This window comes from Poecilia mexicana, unplaced genomic scaffold (assembly GCF_051168715.1).
Source record: "Poecilia mexicana isolate PSO_F unplaced genomic scaffold, ASM5116871v1 scaffold_9, whole genome shotgun sequence".
Lineage (NCBI taxonomy): Eukaryota > Metazoa > Chordata > Actinopteri > Cyprinodontiformes > Poeciliidae > Poecilia > Poecilia mexicana.
In genome coordinates, this window is record NW_028263378.1 from 14,157,896 (window position 1) to 14,181,110 (window position 23,215).

The 23,215-nt window shown below is 41.2% G+C and overlaps 1 protein-coding gene across 1 annotated transcript; it reads right to left on the reverse strand.

The window, feature by feature from the left end:
• Positions 1 to 318: 318 nt before the first annotated feature.
• On the reverse strand, positions 319 to 18,907 carry rasef (RAS and EF-hand domain containing). The gene is made up of 18 exons (XM_014995983.2): positions 18,555 to 18,907; positions 16,988 to 17,317; positions 10,465 to 10,611; positions 10,274 to 10,364; positions 8,077 to 8,172; positions 6,949 to 7,026; positions 6,734 to 6,849; positions 5,058 to 5,126; positions 4,904 to 4,970; positions 4,649 to 4,737; positions 3,992 to 4,259; positions 3,650 to 3,781; positions 2,758 to 2,908; positions 2,575 to 2,656; positions 2,362 to 2,476; positions 1,878 to 1,985; positions 1,265 to 1,341; positions 319 to 1,057 (listed from the first exon to the last, which is right to left on the reverse strand). Exons 1-18 carry the CDS (start codon positions 18,890 to 18,892, stop codon positions 958 to 960), a joined length of 2,454 nt encoding a protein of 817 aa, XP_014851469.2. The 5' UTR covers positions 18,893 to 18,907; the 3' UTR covers positions 319 to 957.
• Between the last annotated feature and the right edge of the window lie 4,308 nt (positions 18,908 to 23,215).

The following is a 23,215-nucleotide window of genomic DNA, read 5'->3' on the forward strand; positions in this document are numbered from 1 at the left end:
CTTTTCTCCAAAACTCTTTCAGCCTCATTTCTCTTTGCTGGTCACTATTCAGACCCTCCAGTCCAGACAACACTGACAGTTTAGTGTTTCTGTTTAATTTATAATCTATTATTTAATCATTAAGTAAATGTAAAATTGTAACAGCTTTTTTTTTTTTTTTTTAAAGTCCCCCATCTTGAGGCTATTTGTGTTTTAGATATTTCACACTCACAGGCTTTTTACTCAAAATCCCACCTTTGTTGGCATAGAAAACCGAAATAATGCAATAATTCCTTTATTGCATTAAAATTGTTCTTAAAAATAACAGTCTATACACTGTTCTACTCTCTTATTTATTTATTATTTAGAGAACATCTTGAACTTAATAGCATTTGTGAGCTGAAATAAACAAGTAGAAACTTTATAACAACAAAAATGTAACACTGCTTGGTATCGTTTAGAAAGTGGGTTGGGACATTGCACCTGAAACCATCATGGACATTTACTGCTTAAATATACCTCAATTCTCGTCATCAATACTCTTCGTATCTTTTTCCACCAGTACAAATGCGACACATAAACCGACCGATTGCACCTCTGACGTTATTTTCACATCACTTCATTATATTCACTCCCTCTAACTTTACTTCCCCAGTTTTAGTATTATGATTCAGTTTTTCTCTAAGAAAAATGTTTGAATGGCAAACAATTCATAAATACGTCCTGTAAAGTATCGATAACAGCACAAAAAACAATGAAATTATCTGTCACAGAGAAAACGTCGGCAATAACTCAAACTTCCTGAAGCGGCTGGATCTTATCTCTCTTCTTTTTGCCACTTTGTTTATAAATAAAACAGTTCTGGTTGTTGATTTTTTTCCCCCAACAATTATTTATGTGTTGCTGTTTTGTTAAATTTCTGCTCCTTGTATCCTTCACGTTAAGGCAGATGAGGAGGTGCAGCTCTGGAGAATTGGATCAGGTGCAGCAGGAGAGCTTTGGTTTATTCTTGGGAGCATTTAAACTGGTCAGCGACTGATAGCGTTTCTCCTCAAAGGTGTCCTGCTTTATTACCAACCTGCCAGATGCAAAAATAAATAAATAAATAAATAAAAAATACATTTACAAGTTTCCACATGTAAAAGAGCCTCTAGTGGCATTGATGAGTCATGCAATTAACAGCAATCTGTTGCATTTTAAGTTTTAAGCCTTGAAAACATTTATAGATTAGGGAGGACATAAATGAATTAAAATAAACCTGGATAAGAAACAGGCAGCGCCTCACCTGGCCAGGTGCAGCACGGCCTCCAGGATGTTGGAGCCGTCTTTGGCGCTGGTTTCACAGAACAGAGTGTTGTATGTCTGGTGGACGGAGGCAGAAATACAATGTTATGATTTATTGTGAAGTATTTGTTTCCATTTACTTTCAGTCTGAACACTAAATAGAAAAAAAGGATTTGAATATAGATTATAAAAAGATTGCATTAATTAGATAACTCGTTACCATCCCATAAAGCATTATTCCTGACATGTTTATCTGTACCTAAGTGAAAAAAACCTAACAGAAAGGTTTCTGCATCAACTTTCTGCACATTTCCACTGGTATCTTGATGATTTGTCTCAGGTAAAAGGCTCCAAGTTTTTGAGGTCGGAAGACCCCTTTGCCATCACCCTAATCTTTAGCTTCCTCCACAGATTCTCTAACCAATTTAAGTCAGGATTCTGGCTTAAATGTTGAGATTAAATAGTTTGGGGCTTAACTGTAATACATGCATAGTGTGATAAATACAAATGTATCAACAGACAAATAAATGAATGGATTCAAAAATAAAGTAAAACCTGGTTCATTGAGATTTGTCACAAGCTAAGTGTAATAAAATACTTTTGTTTGTGTCTACCATTGCAAGCTTTTGCCCGTAGCTGGTAGGAACAGATTTATCTCCATCTTGCCGAAGATCGCACTTGTTACCCACAAGCATGATGGGAATATCATCATGGGACACATCCTGGGAAAGAAATAACAATTGATGTCATGGTGCAATCATGAAAATTTAGAAAAGGTGTAGTACGCTTGTTAAGATTTCAACACAGTGCAACACTGAATGGACATGTTTCTATTTTCTTTTCACCGACATCACTCCACAAGCAAAGACCAGCATGCAAAACTCAAAGTTCACAGGACAGCAAAGCACACCAAATACATGCCGTCCATCAAAAACTTACACATCAGCTGCAAATAGGAAGAGAGAAACATGTAGGACCACTTAGTTTTACATTTAAATGAATTTATTGCACACATTAGCTGAAGGATTAAACAAGTTTTGTGAGTTGGCTCAATGTGAAAATGTCTGGAAACAGCAGCGAAGCAAACCAGTGTGTTACCTCAATCATGTCCACCCAGTCTCTAACATTCAGGAAGGTTTTCTCACAGTTGACGTCGTACAACAGTAACACACCATCTGCACGCCTGAAGTAGGACTTGGCGATACTGCGAAACCTGTGAGGACGGCAGCAGCAGAAGAGATGAGGTTCACAAAAACATGAGAAAACAAAACTTTCTCACTGACAGTATAATGTGTCTTTCTTTTCACTCACCTCTCCTGCCCTGCAGTGTCCCATAATTGTAATAAAACTGGCTCTCCATCCACAATGAGTGTCTTCATCTGAAAGTCCACGCCTGAGACCACAGAAAACAAAAACTAACTTAAAATCAAGGTGTCCTGGTTCTAATACAATACTTATCAGCACCCGGAGCAGGTTTTAGTTTCTCCAGCTCACCCAGAGTGGTGCTGGAGTTCAGTTTAAACTCGTTCTTGCAGAGGCGAAGCAGGAAGCTAGATTTTCCCACAGCCACGTCTCCGGCTAAGACGATCCTGTAGGCCTTCTCTGAAGTCATGTAGCCGAGGTCAGCGTTTTCTTTATCGTCATTCTGCAGAGAAAGAGGAGCAGAGCAAACATCACAGTAACCATCGGAGAGCCAATCAGCTCTGGTCATCCATCCAACTACCCACTGTCCTTTACTCCTCTACTGATAGGGAAGCGTGTGCAGGAGGGAAACCCAGACATCTGTCTCACCAGTGACCCTTCCCTGCTTTTTTTCAAGGATTTTTTGGCTCTAGATTTCTTTCTTTGACAGTTAGTAAGCAGGAAAACAGGTTGCCAGAAAAGGGGAAGACGCTCGGCAAAGGTCAACAGGTCAGGACTCGAAGTTGTCACAGCCGGGTCCCATGGGTCGCCGCTGCGCCTTCCCTGCTCTTTCTGAGGGATTCAATAGTGTTTGTCTTAACATACTTACTGATCAGCGACCAATCAGACGGTATGCAACATGTGGTTGGAGTAACACAAAACTACATAAAAAAGGCAGTTCAGCTAAGCACCCATATCCCATATAATGCAGTTTGGCAGATAAAAATCATAATTTCAACAATTACCAAAAAGCAAGAAAAATGCATCTTTTAGACCGTAAGGGATAATTTTTTATGATTTTTAAGGAACAATACAACTTTCAATGTTTATTTCTGCAGCAAAAACTCTAAAAAACACTTTAATCTGAAACTTACAAATGTTTTAGAGAATTATAACGCATTATAAAGTCTTGCTACTTTTCTCATATGTTGCATTGGTAAGTTACTTGAAATAGCAGTTTCTAGCTTCTGTGTTGCTCCCTCACCTGAGCGCTGATGGTTTTCTTTGTTGTCGGGGCGGAAGGCGTAACAGCACCAAGCGAGTCCGTGGGCTTCCAATCCAAAACCGAGCTGCAGTCCGACCCGATCGCCGACTCTCCGTCCTGAGTCTCTGCTGGCTGAGACAGAAACGCGCAAACCGAGCAATTTAACAGTAAAATTAAAATACGTAAACGTTGAATAAAAGTCTGGCATTTAATTCAGGTTTTTGGAACCTGAGTTAAGAAAGTAGAGTGCACTTTCTTGAACATATATTCCTGTAGTGCTTGACTTTAATGGTAAGAAATTTATACAGAACCATATATAAGAGTTAACCTCTATTATCTGACCTCTGTGTCAGAGCTTTCACCCAGTATGCTGTCCTTCTTCTCTTCCTCTTCACCGTCTTGCCCCTGGACCTCGGGCTCCCAGTCGTAGCCGCCATGCGAGCCTCTGAGCGTGGACATGCCGCTGTCCACGTAGATCTCAGGCAGGCTGTCCTCCTCGCACTCGCTGCTGTGCCTGCGCCTCAGCCCAGGGTCACAGATGGCCAGGGCCAGAGTGTCACAGCTGGGCCGACGCGGGTACAGAGGGAAATCATCCAAACGCTGGCCAAGCCTGAGAAAACCCACATTAAATCAAAAGTTCTCATTCACTTCGGTGACAGGAGTTTGTCAGGCTGGATAAGCTGGGATTTACATGTGCAGTTCCTCTAGGGTCCATCCTAGAATTATTTCATTCAGTGTGATTAGAAGGCTGAAGTGGACAGCCATATTTCCTTCACTCACATTCACAGAACATGCAAATAAATCCGTTAAAAAATGTCTGTTGCCTCCTGATAGGATGGAGGAAAAAAACCTTCCTGGAGCTTACATAAGTAAAAGTGTCATAACATACCTAAGCTCACACGTTAATTTTCTGACTCTGTACAGCTGTGCAGCGAATCTACAGATGATAAAAACAGCATGTAGATCAGTCTTCACATACCTCTGTGTATTTTATTTTACCTGTCTAATAAAGCATGTGGCGATGGGTAGCAGATGCTTCTACTCCTGTTTCTGTTCTTGATGTCTCCTGGGGATCCACCGTTACCAGACTGTAACACAAAAATAACACAATTTAATGGAAGATCTATGTAAACAGCAAGTTTCACTTTAAATTTGAAATAAAGTGAAATTCAATGGCATGCTGTTGCCTACAAATTGTCAGAATCACATCAAGGTCACAGGGGGGAAAACGGGAGGCACTTTCGGCATTTTTACCCTTGTGATTTTCTCCAGAGTCGATCTCAGACCGTCGTTACTGTCATGGAGCTTCCTATTGGCTGTCCTGTCCGTTCAGAGAAAAATAACATAAAACTTCAAGGCTGCACCTTTTACGTTCCTGCCTTTATGCTACTTTTAATGTCAGACTTACTGCAGAATCTCAATCTGGCTCTCCAGGATGTCTCGCTCGTCTGCAAAGTGTTTCATGAGCTCCTCGTCTCTGCAGCAAAACACAAGACGCAAACAAGGTCTAAAAATCCCTCAGTCTCTACACACCATGTTAAATATCAAACTTAAAAAAAAGCATTTGTGCAATATATATCATAAAGTTTAGACGTTTATTTACAGCAGTGAAATCCCCAAGCCGCAATAAAAGGTTTGATGCAATGTCTGAGTAACAGCTGTAAGATAAAGAAGCGACTGTGTGAGGATGATGAGCAGATCCATGAAGGCGAAGTAGTGTTTGTCTGCCAGTGACTTTGTTTCATCTGTTGCTAGGCGACCCTTCTGAGAAAGTTATTGTGTGTACAGAGTCATTCCAGGATATCCTGTTTCGGCTCTGACAAAACAAAACCTCCTGAGGCCAAACCAGCGTCACTCTGCAGGCCGAGCTGGGCCCTCAGCTCCCAGGCTCCGTGTTTCTGTTCACACGGGGCCGTTTGATTACAGAAACTCCAGGTCGTTTACGGGCTTTACAGATCATAAAAGAATCAGGACACCCCAGGAAATAGTCAGTTTTTTTTTTAAGAAACGTTCACATGTTGATGTCTGAACTCATTTCTAATTTCTGAAAGATGGGAAGTAATTTTATTGAACTTAAATACAAATATTCTTGTTTAATGCAATAAACAATATGTCAACAAAAAAAATTCAGTTTTCAGTAAAAAAAAAAAAAGGTTAGAATACTACACACCTGGAGGAGTAGTGTTATCCCCTTCAAATGAAATATCTATGTACGTGCTGCATCAGGCCGTATTGGAAGGCAAATTGATGCGATTAAAGCTCCTCCATAAAGATGTTCTCCTTTTCTTTAATTTCAAGGACTGGGCTGATCGATCTTTCCCTGTTCGCCCTATCTGAACATTTATTGAGGACTATTATTATTTAATAATAATAATAGATATTATTGAATTTAACAAACAGTTACTGGAGCAAAGTAAAAATGATTCAAGACTTGACAGAAAAATTCAGCTCCATTTTTACCAGCTGGCGTGTTGTGAGGTTTGTGACGACTCAAGTGTTTTTGCAGGGCGACGGGAAATACGCCGAGGTAAAGCTACGCTGTCCCCTTTCCTGGCCGCTCACTTTCAGTCTTTGCTGTTGACTCCAAAGGAGGGTGCAGCCCATGACTTTGGACACGCTGTAATTTGTGTGCAGTGAAAAGACTAATTTAAAGCTCTTTTGAGACGTCCATGAATTTCATAAAAGAGTAATGAACACAAACGATCTTCTTTCTGATGGGTTGCCAAGGCTCTTTGTACATCGCCATGGTTTTCACTCTCACTTCAACAGGAGTGAAGAGAGAGATACGTAGGTGCACCGACCTAAGTAACAGGTTTTATTACGTGAGGCAGCCATCCTAATTTATTCCTCTCTCAGGAGAAACGACCTTTTTTTAAAATTTTATTTCACAGAAAACGCCAAAGTTTTCCACATGACTGTTGTTTTGCTTTGGCTACAGAACAAGGAACAGAATACAGGAAATCCTGCTCTGGATGCTATTTCTACATTTTGATGTAATAACAGCACTGAATTGAAAAAAAAAAAAAAAACTAAACTAAACACCACATAGAAGAATAAAACAATGTCAGATGATGTTTCTTTTACCGTTCTGAGTTCATGCTTTGATCAGTTAACTCTGTCTTTAATCCGTCCATCTCACTCTGCAGACAGGCAACTTTGGTCTGAGACTTCAGAAGCTCTTGTTTTAATTTTTGGTTTTCCTGAAGAAGAAAAAAATAATAAGAAATTGGCAGAAGATCATAAAAAAAGAGCAAAACAAATGTTGCGTCATGAATGAACCAAAGGGTGTTTGGTCTCACCAGTGTTAACTCATTGATCTTCTTCTTTAAAGCTGGACTCTCATCTTTCACTGTGATGTTCTTGTACTTCTGCTCTATCTGTCAAAGGTCAAAGATGTCGGATTATTTGTCCTTGCAGTTTGTATATTTTACTAAAAGCAACTGTAAAGTCCCAGCTTGGTCTTAGTTTGACTTTTTTCAATGTTGAAAATGAACATGTTTACTCACAAGATTCATTTTCCTGGGAAGACAGACAGTGTGACTGTGGTGGAACAAATTTTTAAGAGGCAGGTTTTGTTTTTGATCTTTTTTGGTCAAACTTTGGCCCAGTTTCCATATGAAACATCTCGTTGTTCACACTTTAGGGCAGAAACTTGCTCAAATACGCCGATTGAACAGACCTTTAACATTTTGCATCAAGTTTAGCTTTTTTGAGTGGATTTATAATAAGAATATTTTGCATAAATCCCCACTAACTTTTAGTGTGAATGCCCATTTTCCACCACTTGCTGCTCTGGTATGATCCTGGTTAGACGTTTTCACATCCTTCTTTGCAGAATTTGTTGGTGTCTTAACACAGATCTAGTAAATTAGTATGGCCCATATATTTCCAAGCAGCAAAAAATACCCCACAGCCTTGTGCTGCCACCACCATGCTTGACTGATGATTAAACGTTCTCAGGTTTTAAAGCCAAATTTTTGTGTTGTCCGACCTTATGAGCTTTTTCCCTGAAGGAATTTGGTTCATCTACAAATGTAAATTTTAGATGTGGCTTCTTCCTTCTTACTCTAGATTTTTTTAATCATGATGGTGGAGTTAAACTGGCCTGCCTGTGAAAGTGACACTGGTATTCCAGCATACATCAGTCTGCTGGCAGCTGCTTATGGGAAAGATCAGAGTCAGAGTCAAGAAACCACCTAATTTAAATTAATTCATTTAGCAAAGAAGAGCAGTCAAATACTCAGTCGGGATTATGCCACACCAACTTGTTGATTACAACAAAGAGTGGATCAATACAAGATGTGATGATGCAAGTGACTTTTTTCAATCTCTGCTGTGTTTCAGTGTTTTTCCTGATTGGCGTAGTTGTTTCAGAAACATGCAACTTGCTGTGCTGATGTGCTACAGTAAGACAGAATCAAAAATACCATCTGCATCCTTTGGATTTTACACTGAAGCTCACAAACTTCAGTGTCGTAACTCCTCCGCAACTCACTGAGTGCAGCCTCTGTTCGCTTCTTCTCCTAGAGAAAACACACACACATACACACAAGATCCAAAATTACATTTACCTTCAAAATCAGTTTTCTCTCTTTAAATATGAACCCTAAGCTGTCACTGCACCACCGACGTAAAGTGACAGGAAGTTCAAGGAGTGCTCAGACGCAGACTGTTTGCACATTTATCGCACTGTGGTGGAACACAGGTGAGCGCCCTCTGATTTTATGAGTTATTTTAGGACAAAACAAACAGGAGCTCTTTCGCTAGAGAACACTTACATAACACACCGGAACAGAGATAAGACGGCCACCAAGGCTCCCATTAACATCATGACCTCAAAATTAAATGCAGTTTTCTGAGAACTTATTTGTAAACTATTTGTACTTTAAACTGTAGTTGTCTGCCAGCACAGCTTCTCAACCAACACTGATCAACTTTATGTTCAATAGGCAGAATTTCTTTTTAAGAAAATGCTCTTTATTTATTTATTTAGAATGGATTCCAGTGAATAAAATCATGTGAAACTTAAAATCAAATGCATATTATATTCATAAACTGCTCTCTTGTTGTGGTCTTACATGACTTTCCTCAGATACATGATGCAGAAAATGTTGATGAAACACAGTAGACTACATTTCTAAAAGCATAGAAATATATTTGTTGTTTAAATGGAAACTTTAAATATAAACTAGCAGGATCAATTTTAGTATTCTTATTTATTCAATGTATTTTTTTTAGGGGTTTGTGAGACAGACCAACACAAAATAATGTACAATTCCTAAAAGCAACATTCTGAAAAGTGTGGCATGCATGTGAAATCCCAACCACCTTTCAGTGCAATTACAGCAGAAGGTGTTTAAGCCTCATGCTCAGTCACATACATTTTCAAGTCATGCCACAAGTTCTGTGATGGGTTTAGGTCTGAACTTTGACTAGGCCAAACCAAACACATCACACTTTGATCTATACTTTTAATTGGCCGTGTGAGTTCCTGTGAAATCTGGGCGTCTTTCTGCCCTTCTGAATTAAAACCGTCCCACTGTATGGTGAGTGATGTTCAGGTTCAGGTTGAGGTGTAGTTCCAGTTTTCTATCATTCCACTTGTTTTCTGTGTGAGGTTTTACCTCAAAGGCCTTCGCAGGACTGCTGTACCCCCACTTCAAATGAAGGACCTCTATTTAATAAACAAGCTGTTTCTAAAGCCTGTAACTTGCACTGGATTTTATTTGATAACCTCAGAGTGAGAAGTTGGATACAAATGAACGTCTGCCTTTGCATCGTTTTCAATTTAAAACCACATAATGTTTATGCTACACAATTCTACACTAATTTTATCTGCTAAAATCCTAATAGACATGAAAGTTGATGGTCGCAACTTCACAAAATGTGACACAAATTCAAGGATGTGAATCCACTTTTTCCACATAGCAAAGAATAAAGAACTTCATCTGGTGCAGAGAAATGTCAAAATCAAAAGAAAACCATAAAATGGGACCTAAAAGATGATTCAAAGATACTGTAAGGTGAAATTTAGTCATTATTTTTTAAAGCTTTCCTGTTTTCAGAACGTCCTTCCTGTGCTACACTTTTTACTTTAACTGCAGTAAAATCGGATATAATAAGTTGTATGTGACGCTGAAATCTCAGACCTGAAGTCGCATTGCCTCTCACTCATCCAGATTTGAAGTGCTGGCTGTTATCTGGCACCACATTGATGGCGGCCCGCCGGCAGACGACACACACATTGTCGCTTTATCCTCACGCCACAAGTCTTATCGCCCCAAATATGTGCAGCCTTATCATTTTATACTGGAGGATAAACCATGCCCCAGCACCTCCATCTGCCTTCCAACTGGTTTTATATCCACGGAGTTGTGAAATCCGTCTGATCAGCAGGCGTGTCGGAGTTTGGATCGGTAATCTGATATACAGCTGTGCGTGTTTGTTTGACATGAGGGAAGAGCTGAACAAACGCAGCCTGCTTATCACGCTGCTTACACAAACTCCAGAGAAAGGAGCAGAAACAGCTCACAGCAACTACCTCGGCTTGTCAAAACATGGTAATCTTCTGAATGCATTAGAAAGTTGCAGGTTTTCCATGTGTTAATTCAGGCCGTGCCCCACCTGCTCACGAGTTTTTCTCTCTGTAGCCTGAATCCGCTGGTCCATCTCCTCCTCCATCTCACTGAGCTGCATTGACGCTTGGTCCTGTGCTCTGGAAAAGAATAGGCTCGCTATGATTCACGGCCATCACAGGCTTATTCTGTGCTCCATCACGGGACCGTTTAACTTCGAGGTGCGCTTGTTTTGCTCACCTCTTGATGGCGAGAGCCAGGTTCTCCATCTCTGAGTTCTGCTGCTTGATCTCTTTGGTGAAGTTAATGATGACTTTCTCAAACTGAGGAATCAGTCTGGGCTCAGTCAGGCTGATGTTCTGGTACAACGTTGCTGCCTGTTCATGCCTGAAAAACAAAACAAAATTAAAAATCAGGTTACCGATCACTTTATCTTTGGTTTGGTTGGTTGGCTTTAAGGGGGTGACAGAGACAGTTCAAATATGTAGCTAATTTTTAGTAAAACAACGTTCGATCTTAAACTTTAAAGCATTTGTCTACAAAGCTCTGTTTGTTGATGCTTCGTGGTTGTAATTTCAAACGTACAAAAATGCTTTTGTTATACGGAGCATACAGCATCATAAAGGCCTGTCAATTTCTCAGGACAAAAAATGTCATCTCTGTAGTAGTTTTTACTTTTGTAGTTTTTTTTTTTGACTTCGCAGATCGCATAGTCACGTTGGGGAAACCTTACTGTGGACAGACTTTGAGTAATTTGATAGAAAAATAAACTCTCCTGCTTAATTTTGAGTAGAAATAACACATTTTACACCTTAAATTCTGAATATTGAGTTTAAATTACAGAGCTAACCTCTTTTTACTGTTAAGTCAAGCCTGTTTTAGAGAAAACATGGAAAGTTTACTGTTATTTTATTGAGGCCTCTGCCAAATAATTACTTTTAATTATGCTGATTTACCTCTCCAAAACATGCCACTTTTAGTAAAAACCCTACAATAATATGTCAACTTGAACTAGAAATCTACCTTACAGCCACAACGTTGATCAAATGTATGTCGTTTTAGAAACATAACGAGATCTATTTTCTCTGACTCAGTAGGAAGGTGAAAGAATATCCTGAGTGCTCAGACTGTGTTTGTCCAGTGAAGAGGATGAGTGGCTATAATCCTCTGCAAACAGACAATGTTACATAAAACGTTGTCTGATAGCCCCTTGTGACACACATCTTTCTGCAGAGTCACTACAGAGTCAAACAATGACAGAATACACACAAATAAATGAAACCCTCCCCCCCCCCCCCCGCCCCCCAAAAAAAACACAGGATCAGAAGTGCAAAGGTCAAGCGTATACAGGTACAAACAGAGGTGGTTGCCAGGATGTCGTTTATAACATCAAAAGTTGGAGTTCACCTGAAGTCCATAATTAAATTTTTAAATTGCTTGAACATTTTAACATTCTCCATGGGAAATAATATCCCAAGGAGCAGAATATAAATTCACAGCATGCCTCACAGATTTTTTTTTGTACTAGAATGCAAGATGAAAAGTACTAGAATGTGTAAAGTGACAAAATGTGAAAAAGTTTAATAAATGTCTGCGATGAAATTTAAGGTGGTTTATACATCCAAAACCAATGAGGGCAGACAAGGCATTTTATGTGTTTTAATTAAAATAAATTGGGTTTGAGGAACAGCTACCTAATCTATCCAACTGTAAAAAGGATCCCCTAAGATTTTCTGAACAATATTTAAACCTAAACATGTGAATCCTTTTAACCAGGTGTGAGAAAACACCCAAATCTCCTCAAAAGATCTTCCAGTTACCCCAACTTCAACTAAAATAAAATTCCCAGTTGGCAAATAACAGATTTTTTTTTCTTAGAAACAAAACATTCTATCTTTATTTGAAAAACAGATGCGAGGTAGGTATGAGCTCATTTGCAAATTATTGTCTCTCAGCTGACTAATGAACGAGAGATTGTGAGAACTTGAAGATAAATGAGTCCTTTTAGCAGAGACCACCACTGTGACAATCGATGTCCTGATGCCACAGCGCAGTAGCGCGAGGATCAGTCTCATGCAAGGCCCGAGGCCACACACACACGGATGCACACGCACACGCACGCATTCACTGAAACGTCAACAAATTCACCTTTTTGTCAGGATCCGTGTTTTTGTGTGTTTATTTTTGAGTTTTCTGTGTTCAGTCCTGTTTCCCTGTGAGTCTCTGTCCTGTCCTCCCCGTTGATTGCTCCCCAGGTGTGTCTCATTCCCTTAATTACCCCGTGTGTATTTAAACCCACCTGTTGTCTGTGTTCCTTGTCAGATCCTCGTCGTATGCGTCGAAGTCAGTGTCGTTTGTGTTTCGCTCCAGTAGAACTGTGAAGTCCTGGAAAGCGTTAGCTCTCGTTTCAGTCCGGTGTTTCAGTTGCTACCGGTATTTGGCTGTGTGCCTGTTTTTCTGCCGTGCTGCCTGTTTTGGACTGTGAGCATCATTAAATTCTTCATCATCACTATAACCTGGGTCTCAGCGTCTCTCCTCACCACCAACCAAACCACACATTATGACAGAAGGATCTGACCACACTACGGTGAGGAGCTGTGCCAGCAGCATGGACGCCAGGGCTAACCCTTGGTGGGGGACACGATTGGCGTTGTGCCCACCAGGGGTCGGACCCCGCCGCTATTGTTGCCCTGAGCCGCCGGAGGTCCCGGCCCCTGGGCACCGACGTCATCGCCGCCCTGAGCCGCCGGAGGTCCCGGCCCCTGGGCACCGACGTCATCGCCGCCCTGAGCCGCCGGAGGTCCCGGCCCCTGGGCACCGACGTCATCGCCGCCCTGAGCCGCCGGAGGTCCCGGCCCCTGGGCACCGACGTCATCGCCGCCCTGAGCCGCCGGAGGTCCCGGCCCCTGGGCACCGACGTCATCGCCGCCCTGAGCCGCCGGAGGTCCCGGCCCCTGGGCACCGACGTTATCGCCGCCCTGAGCCGCCGGAGATCCCGGCCCCTGGGCGGCGCCAGTCTCCTCCGCCTCCGGTCCCCGCGCCGAGGCGGCGCCGGTCTCCCCCGCCTCCGGTCCCCGCGCCGAGGCGGCGTCAGTCTCCCCCGCCTCCGGTCCCCGCGCCGAGGCGGCGTCAGTCTCCCCCGCCTCCGGTCCCCGCGCCGAGGCGGCGTCAGTCTCCCCCGCCTCCGGTCCCCGCGCCGAGGCGGCGTCAGTCTTCCCCGCTCCTAGAGTCCCCCGAGCTTCCCGAGTTCCCTGTGGCTCCGCCCCCCGAGTTTGCGGACGAGCTCGAGTTTCCTGAGTCTGCTCCCCCCGAGTTTCCTGAGTCTGCTCCCCCCGAGTTTCCTGAGTCTGCTCCCCCCGAGTTTCCTGAGTCTGCTCCCCCCGAGTTTCCTGAGTCTGCTCCCCCCGAGTTTCCTGAGTCTGCTCCCCCCGAGTTTCCTGAGTCTGCTCCCCCCGAGTTTCCTGAGTCTGCTCCCCCCGAGTTTCCTGAGTCTGCCTTCCTGCCGGCCCGGTCGGACCCGCCTCTACGTCTCGGCTTTCTGCGCCGGAGACGCCGCCCGCCGGACCCGCCACCGGGACTCCGGTTTCTGCGCCGGAGACGCCGCCCGCCGGACCCGCCACCGGGACTCCGGTTTCTGCGCCGGAGACGCCGCCCGCCGGACCCGCCACCGGGACTCCGGTTTCTGCGCCGGAGACGCCGCCCGCCGGACCCGCCACCGGGACTCCGGTTTCTGCGCCGGAGACGCCGCCCGCCGGACCCGCCTCTACGTCTCGGCTTCCCGCGCCGGCGGAAGAGACCGCCGGACCCCCCTCTACGTCTCCGCCTCCTGTGTCGTGGGCGGCCCCCGGACTGTTTTTCCTGTGTTTTCAGTTCCTGTGTTGATTAATTTTTGTTTCTGGACTCTGGCCCCTTCCGTCGCCCCTCCGCCCACCCCGTTGGGTTTTTTTTTTTTTTTTGTTGGACTCTTGCCCTCCTTCCGTCGCCCCTCCGCCCACCCTGTTGGGTTGTTGTGTTTTTGGACTTTTCTGTTTTTTGTTGGGCGTCTGGTATCCGCCCTTGAGGGAGGGGTACTGTCAGGATCCGTGTTTTTGTGTGTTTATTTTTGAGTTTTCTGTGTTCAGTCCTGTTTCCCTGTGAGTCTCTGTCCTGTCCTCCCCGTTGATTGCTCCCCAGGTGTGTCTCATTCCCTTAATTACCCCGTGTGTATTTAAACCCACCTGTTGTCTGTGTTCCTTGTCAGATCCTCGTCGTATGCGTCGAAGTCAGTGTCGTTTGTGTTTCGCTCCAGTAGAACTGTGAAGTCCTGGAAAGCGTTAGCTCTCGTTTCAGTCCGGTGTTTCAGTTGCTACCGGTATTTGGCTGTGTGCCTGTTTTTCTGCCGTGCTGCCTGTTTTGGACTGTGAGCATCATTAAATTCTTCATCATCACTATAACCTGGGTCTCAGCGTCTCTCCTCACCACCAACCAAACCACACATTATGACACTTTTTTGAGTCAACTTTCCTTCTTTAGCTTTAAATACGCTATATCTGGCTTAGACCTTCAAATTAGATTCATAGTGTTTAATAATGCCCAAAATGTCTGTTGCTACGTTTGGAAAAAAACGATGAAACCTGGCAAGTTGTAACGCTACCCAAACTGTTACGGGGGTTGGCAGCATCATGCTGTGGGGTTGTTTTGCTTGAGGAGGAACCGGTGCGTCTCTTAAAATAGAATGCAGCATAAGAAAGGAGCATAATCTTAGGATAACAGTGAGGCAACAATTCAAAAATATCAAAAAGGAAGGCAACGTTGGGCTCAAATGAGTCTTCCCAGTGGTTCATGACGCCAGATCAGTTTTACAGCAAAGCAGTTCTGTCTGGAAGAACGGAACAAGAACCCAGCAAAGTATTGTAAAGTAAACCTTTAGAGTTGGAGAAAACTCTCAAAGTAATTCTCTTTTTCATTATTCTGACATTGAGCAAGTAGAAGTCATTTTGACGATCCTTGCTGACAAAAACTAGAATAGTTTAGTCAAATTTAGTGCCACAGAGTAAGAAGAAATATTTGCTTGTTTAGACAATTATGCAGCAGCCGAGCTTCAGTTTCAAAAGAGAAAAAAAGACAAAACAAAGTTGTTGGGTTCATGAAAGTAAGTAACTAAGTCACATGGAAAACCTGAAACAAGAAAATATTCAGCAAAATGACTGAAAATGTGATCAAACATGTGCAAATCTTGTTATCGGGATCATTTTTGCCTGAGTTGGTTGAAGCTGAGCCAGAAGACTCCAAGTCCTGATTACTTTAGCCAGACTTGCAGTCAGCCTGTTTAGTGAAAACCTACTAAACAGGCTGAAGGTCAGTTTATAAGAAAATTTGAATATTACATAAAACCAAAGAAATGTAAGTTTAGTAGAAGAAAAATATGTCTTAGAAAAATAAAGAACCGCAAGGACAACCACAACGTTGTGAGGACTGTGACCCAAAGCCCATTCAGGAGACTCACAGGTTCCAAGTGGATGAAGGGTCCAAAGTGAAGTTTTCTAATAAAATAAGCTGGGCTTCACCGCCATGCCACTCTGCATTGATGCAGTAACTCATGTATGATCATTTAAGTTAAGAGAAATACATTTGTTAATGCATCTGTGTATTGGGGAATGATCTTCAGCCATTATTAGATGATAGGAAGTATTGGACAGATCACTGGACAATGCAGAGGCTTATTATTATTATTATTATTATTATTATTATTATTATTATTATTATTATTATTATTAAAATATCATACTTGCCGTTTAATAAAAAATATTTTCGAAGTAAATTGAGTTTATGCTAACGTGTTATTAAAAATAAATTTTGACTTGGCATGAAATGGGAAAAAATTGGTACAAAACAAATTTAAACCACAAAATCTAAGAAAACGGACGTAAACGGATGAGTAACTATTTAAAACATGTTTGACAAAGTGTAAGAGAATAGGTGCAACTCTTCAGTAAAACTATTTAAGAAAGAACAGATGTAAAAAAAAATGTCGATCTTGTTGCTCAAACGAGCTACACAAATAAACTTGATTGATATGCAATTAGCAATTATTAATATTGGCAACACATAACGAGAAGTGAATAAGGAGTTACTGTAAGAGATTGTTCACGTACTGATCCAAAAATCACTTTTTGGATAAGGCAGCCTACACTTTTTACTCCTTTCCGGTCTTATAAGAAATTACTAATAATTGATTATCCATGGTTTATTCAGTGCTGTTCAATAATTGGTGCTTTAATTTTGTATTCATTATTTGTAGGGGGATATTTATCCTTTAAACATATAAAGCGCTACTGGAACATGTGTAATTTGGGGCGTTTTTTTTTAATTATTATTCTAGCTATTTTTACATTGTGGCCCTTCCCAGACATTTACCACTCTTGAGTTTTAAGAATCGTGTAATAATTTTATTTTATTATTTTTATATCCCTTACAAACTCACTACTTTCACTGTCCGACAAAAATACCCCGCAACCATCAACTTTTTTTTTTAATTTTTATATATTTTAAAAAAAAATTTTTTTACAACATATGTACTTAAATGTTTGCATTCAGAGCACTCTTTTGTATTTTTGCTTTTTTTAATATAATGTTAAATAGTTCGCAGCAACGATAAAAGTGTCGGTGCTTTACGCACACTGCGCTCTCTGTTGAACAGCCTCCTATCTTTCTGGACATTTCCATATTTTAACGCATGCAGGCACCCGGACAGGTGCGCTCTCCCCCTCTCTCTCTCTCTCACCTCGGGATGAACTTGGCCTGCTCGCCCAGTCTCTTCTCGAAGGTCTCCCAGGCGATTGACACTTGCCCTCCGTCGGACTCCATGTCCTCTCCGTAGCGGTCGTGGAAGCCGTGGATGAACTCCTGCAAGGTGACGGTTCCGTCCTGGTCCACGTCCAGCCGCTGGAAGATCCTGTCCGCCTCCACCGCTGACACCTGCAGCTCGGCGCAGATCGTGAGGAACTCGTTCCTCTCGATGCGCCCGGAGTTGTCGACGTCGTACGCGCGAAAGAGGGCGCGCAGCCTGTCCCTCTCCTCCGCGCTCATACCCTTGACGGAAGACTGCGGCTGGCTGAAGGGGAAGAGGAGGATGTTGCAGAAAAATTGCGATGACCACTGAGACGGGGAAGCCAAGAAATCCAAATAAAGTGGCAAGTCTCTTTTCCTCGGGATGACCGCAAAACAAAAGGTTTAGCGTGTAGCCCGCAGTTTCGGAGCGCTTCTGCCAACTATTTTCATTCCTTTTTTTTGTTGCATCAATCAAATTTTGGGTAAAAAGTAAGTCAATTCAGAGTAAAGCGATATAAAATCCATCCCAGCTGTCTCAAATGAAAACTGCTATCTAGGACTCAGGTAACGCACCTGCCCTGTGTCACAGTGTTTGCTCACTCCTCCCTCTGATCCTAACATGAAGGTGTAGGCTTTACGCAGAAGGAAAGTGGCTGCAATATGAACTTCGAGGGCCAGGAAAATATATGGAAGTCAATTTTGGCCACTGTCATATTATACTTTCTCATATTTATAGATAACCAAGCAGAGTGATGGGATAGAATATCTCATATTATCTAATTGCTATGAGAACTAGCTCTTAACTTTGCTAAAAAATGAAAAATATATGATATAGTAAAGGCAGAAGTGCTCTAAATAATTATTCAGTGCTAGTAACAATAGTTTAAGTTACAAAGTACATGAGTCGTTATTATAAGATAAAATCTATTACTTGCTTATCGTATAATTATGAGATGCATTTTCATTTTGTAAGCACAATGAGTTTTTTTGTTGTCGTTATCTGTATCTTTGGAAAGAATAAAAAAATTTGCGCCTTTAACTCAAAAACTTTACAAAACGGTCAGGCCTTACAATGCTCTCGTTCAGTCTCGCGTCCCACTTTGTGTGGTTGCAGCATGATGAAATGCAGCATGTAACCACGATATTTGCTGATAACCTTATGCTGCTGTGCAAGATACAGGCTTAAAATGAGGTCAAAGCTTTAAACTCTCTTTGAGCATCCATTACTTCTGGGAAAGGAGGACATAATGTTAAAAGGATGGTAGCAGCTTCAAAACCGAGTTTATACACAAAAACATGAATTAATATTTTGTAACTTTAACTAATCTGAACCTTATTATTGTCTTTTTATCATTCCAGTGTTGCAATAATAAGTAATGAGCATTGTAATCCGAAATGTGTTTTTCCTTCCATCATTCAGAGTAGCTTCATGTGAAAACCTGGAACAACGGTTTGCTTGTTTCGGACTACATTTGACTGTAAATATAAACACCTTTACACAAACAAATCTGACAGCTCACCTGATCATGACTTGCTCTTTGTTGACTGAAAATTCTTCCACAGGTAAGTTCATGTCTTCTTTTTCTCCTTCTTCTTCTTTTTCTTCTTCTTCCATTTGTTCCTTCTCATGTCGGTCTGTGAATCCACTCAGGAACTCCTCTAAGGTGACCGTGCCGTCACCGTCAGCGTCCAGGCGGCTGAATATGCTCTCTGCTTCTTCAGTAGGAACCTGGAGCTCTTGGCAGATAGCAGAAAATTCGTTTTTTTCTATCCGTCCTGAGTTGTCCACGTCGTAGATGTGAAAAAGTGACCTCAGGCGGCCCCGTTCCTCCTCGGCCGCTTTGTTTGTCGATGCCATAGTCGGGAGGCTTGAAGTTTAACAGAGACTCTCGGGAGCCCAGAATTGATGAGGAAAACAATCAGAGACTGCTGGAGCTTTTTACTCTCCTGCAGAGTTCAGCTTGCCTCTCATGTTTGAAGACACTCACAGATCATGGGGAGAAGAACAGCCCCATTAATAAAAGACAGAAGCTTCATACATAACGCTCTGTCAATCTGTTACCTCACTTTTACACCCCCCCCTCCTCATTTATAGCCCTCTCTTTTTTTTTCCATCTATTTATCATGATAAATGTCCTGATAAACCAATGACAGGATCCTTGGAGATGGTGTTGCAAATGCTGTTAAAACCGTGGCTGTTAATAAAGAAGAATAAATCCCAGGAAGAGAAAATGAATCAGCAGTTTCATCCAACCGATGCGCCTTTTTGATCCGGTTACCTAGTAGTTTTTAGACTCGTGTTTTCAAGTTTGTCTGCAGTCACATCTGTCTTGAAATCATCATCATACAAATGCAGTAAAAGTATATTTTCAATCTTTCGGTTTTGTTATGTTGAGCGAATTAAATTAAAGATCTAGTCAGAGAGAAGCCAGTGAAACTGTGTCAAGGTGTGACGTGAGAATCCGTCCATCTAGCCATTCAAGTCACGTCGTAGCTCTGTGGGAGGAAGCTGGAGTCACCGGAGAGAACGGACCAATGCACAGGGAAAACATGCAAACACTAAGCAGAAAAACCTCAGGCTGGGATTTGAATCCCAGGAACTTCTAGCTACAACACAACAGAGACATCATGCTGCCCTGATGTCACAATACCTCTGAAACAAGGCCGCAAAAAAAAATCACAAAAGAATCAATCACATATAGATGACAAAGATAGAGTTTATTGAACTCATTGGTCATTTCACATGAGAACTTTAGATAAAAGCCCCCCCACCCCCCTCTTTTTAATTTTTATGGTTTCATGGGCTTTTTTCCTCCTAAAAGTTTATTTTATTTATTGCAGACTCCATCCATTGCCTTAACAGCTGAAAGACCCTAAACACAGTGAATATGATATTTAAATTAATGAATGCATGTGTACAGGTTTCTCATTAAGAGATGTAAGATCAAAACTTTTGACCCAAAAAAAGAGTGACGCACCGTTTTGTGTGTTTATGTGGCACAGCAGCAACATTTTAACACTGCTGGGTAAGTAGTGTTGCTCTAGTTTGTAATTTCTGCTCAGTATATCTGTAAATAGCTTATCTCTGTATTCTAGCTTATTTTTTTCCATTAAATCACACCAGTAGCAGCTGATCTTTCCTCTTTCATTATAAAGGTCTCTGCATACAGTTGATCCTTGTTTTGATCGAGGATTTGTGGATACGCTCTTTTCATGGTTTTGTATAAATTTCTCTGTCTTCTGATCATTAGTAAGTTTTATATCAGTAAAATTCTTGAAAACGTTTCTTTGTTTCTCAGAATTACTTTCTTTGATGTTTCAGTTTTAAAAATTGCAAATTTTTCAGCTATGGAATTTTTTTATTTTTATTTTTATTTTTTCCATGAAAACAACAATTTTGTTTGCAAATTCTTCACAAAGCGTCCGTTGCCTTGCAGAGAGAATGCCCTGGGTTTAGTCTGGGGTCTTCTGCTTGGAGTTTGAATGTGTGGGTTCTCCAACTTCCTCCAGTGACTGAAGAAGCCTGGTATAAGAGGGAGCATGCACTGACCCTGTGTCACATATTACACAGTTTACAGATTTTATTCCAGAATCTGTTGCTTCACACCAACCGATCACATGACCAGCAGTCTGTCTAATCAGGAACAGCACTCTGTCACCATGAGGACAGATATAACTTGTGACTTGGAGTTCCTGTAATTAATAAATAACTGAGAAAAAAGTTACAGTTTGTGTTTTTTTGTGTGTGTGTGTGTGTGTGTTGTATTCTTTAAAATTTTTCCTTAATTGTTCACATAGTTGTTTTTTTTATTGTTTATTGTTACTGTTGCTCATTCCTTCATTGGGAAACACAGGCTCTGCAGGCTGTGTGCAGGCATGACTTACACTTGAAAGCGCAGTTCTAGGATATCTTTTGTTTGTCCAGGGAGTGGTGCAGTTCGCTGATGCATTGGAAATACTCACATCATGAGAACATGCCATGTGCTGCTTGGAAAAGCCCGGGACATTCCACTTACCGACTGTATATGAAATAATATTCTCTGTGTTTGGGAGTTCATCAGGCTTATTCACAGAGCCTGTGATCTGCAACCAGCAGGCCAGTCGGCGCCAAACCTACAATACTGGATCACATAATCCAACGGATACGTTCCTGGACATAATGTTGTGTCAGAGCTTTAGAGGTGTGGGGTCGGTGACTGACCGAGAAGTGTGAAGACGACAAACTCAGATAACATGACGCAACAAAATGTTTTTTTTGTTGGTTTACTTTCTAATTGGGATTCAGATAAATGAAGTTTTTCCACAAAATTTGGAGAATGTTTTAGCTTTAGTTACTAATTACATTTAGTCTGTTGTTTAGCAATGTATGTAAGCTATAAACATTCCTAAAGCTGTATTTACAATTTAGGAGTCATTTATTATAGCACACAATGACTGTAGATGCAAACAAGAAGTTGGAATGTGTGACTGAAGGTAAAGGATTTTAAGGAAACTTTTGAAAAAGTTGCTGGAATATATATATATATATATATATATATATTTAGAAAAACTAACTGAAGAAAGACTTTTGTCAAATAAGGAATATGCTAAAGGGTGTCTTTGAAATAATGTTTATAGCTGCAATGGTGTACAGCAGATTAACAGACTGATTATATGAAAAAAGTGAGACTTTCAGCTGCTTCCATTCATGCTACTGTGATTTACAAATATTGTTATTAAATAGACACCGAGTCCGGGTGTATGTTCATGCACCCGGACTCAGCAATGCTGGTCAGAACTGTAACAAATATTGCTCCATCTACCTAAATGCTGCTATAATTTTTTCCTTTTGAATAATTATTTGTCACTCTCGGCCATTCTCTGCTGTGGTGAACTACGTAGGCAGACTGGATTCACAATATTTCCCTTTGAAATCCCTGACAAAGTCTTCCGTCTTTTAGATCTCCAAGCTTCTCCTCCAAAGTTTCCTCCTCCAGTCTGATATTCATATAAATCTTCCCAACATACACTAATGTTCAAAAGGTGACCACTGTTAGTCAACTTTCATCCAAGTTATTTTTTACTGTAGACGAGGAGATGGCTCTGCCAACTGTAGAGGAAAAGTTGTAAAAAATTTTATATTTTGGTTCCTCTATTATTTATGAATGCAAGAGTTTCCTAAATTGGATCTGCTCTGCAGGTGAGCTGTACAGTCTCATCAGATTCCTTATAAAATTACTGCATTTGTTGCCATAAAGTTTCGTGAGCACAAGCTTGACAAGAGTATTCTTTCATCGCAAATATCTGCTTTGAGCTCTGATGGCTGCAGGTGTGTCTTTCACAGTCAAATTGTCACAATACTTGGTTTCTTTATGTTGACAAAATGTGGCTAATTTTTAAAACCTTTTTAAGGATTTGTGGCGTGTTTTAATGCTGAATCTAATCTTCTCTCTTTATGCAGAACAAGGATTCTTAATCTTAAAAATTACTTGCTGTTTATTTTTTGCTTTTTCATCTCCTGCTTCTCTATTTTTTCCAACAGTGAAACCCATGACTGAGCTGCTTATAAAACAAGTCTTTCATATTCTAGGTCTATTATTTTTTTTTTTTTTGGAGTTGTGAGGCACTCGCTGCATGCAACCCCATGCTTCTTTTGTAAGAAACATTTCCCCCTGATGACATAGATTCCTCGATCTACCATCTGATGTAAGAAATTGATTTTTCCTGCCAGATGTGTTTGTAAAGGTGCCTTTGACTAAACATGTAGAGACTGCTCTACAGCGGAGTTTGTTGGTGCCTTGCAACATGTTTTCAGTTCATGTGAAATCATTTTTATTGCAAATATTTTCAATACCACACAGTGAGGAAGATTTGTAATCACACTGGGTCATCAAAATGCCATCATCGTCGTTTGGTGTTCGTTATCTAATACTTACTTGTCAGCTGTTTCATGTAAAGGAAACCTGGACTAAATTCTTACGAGAGTGTCAGGCAACAGGCTGACTAGTTTTTAGACAGTAAAAAATACAATAGTAGTTAAAATAACCATCCATTTTTAACAATGTATGCAGAATACCATCTCTGAAGATACAAACACCAAGACTTGAAGAAGATGGGAGACAGAAGCCGAAGACAACAACTGGAACTAAAAATAAGCAACCAAGTCTACATCTCAGTAGACTCTGTTGCAACAGATTTAAAA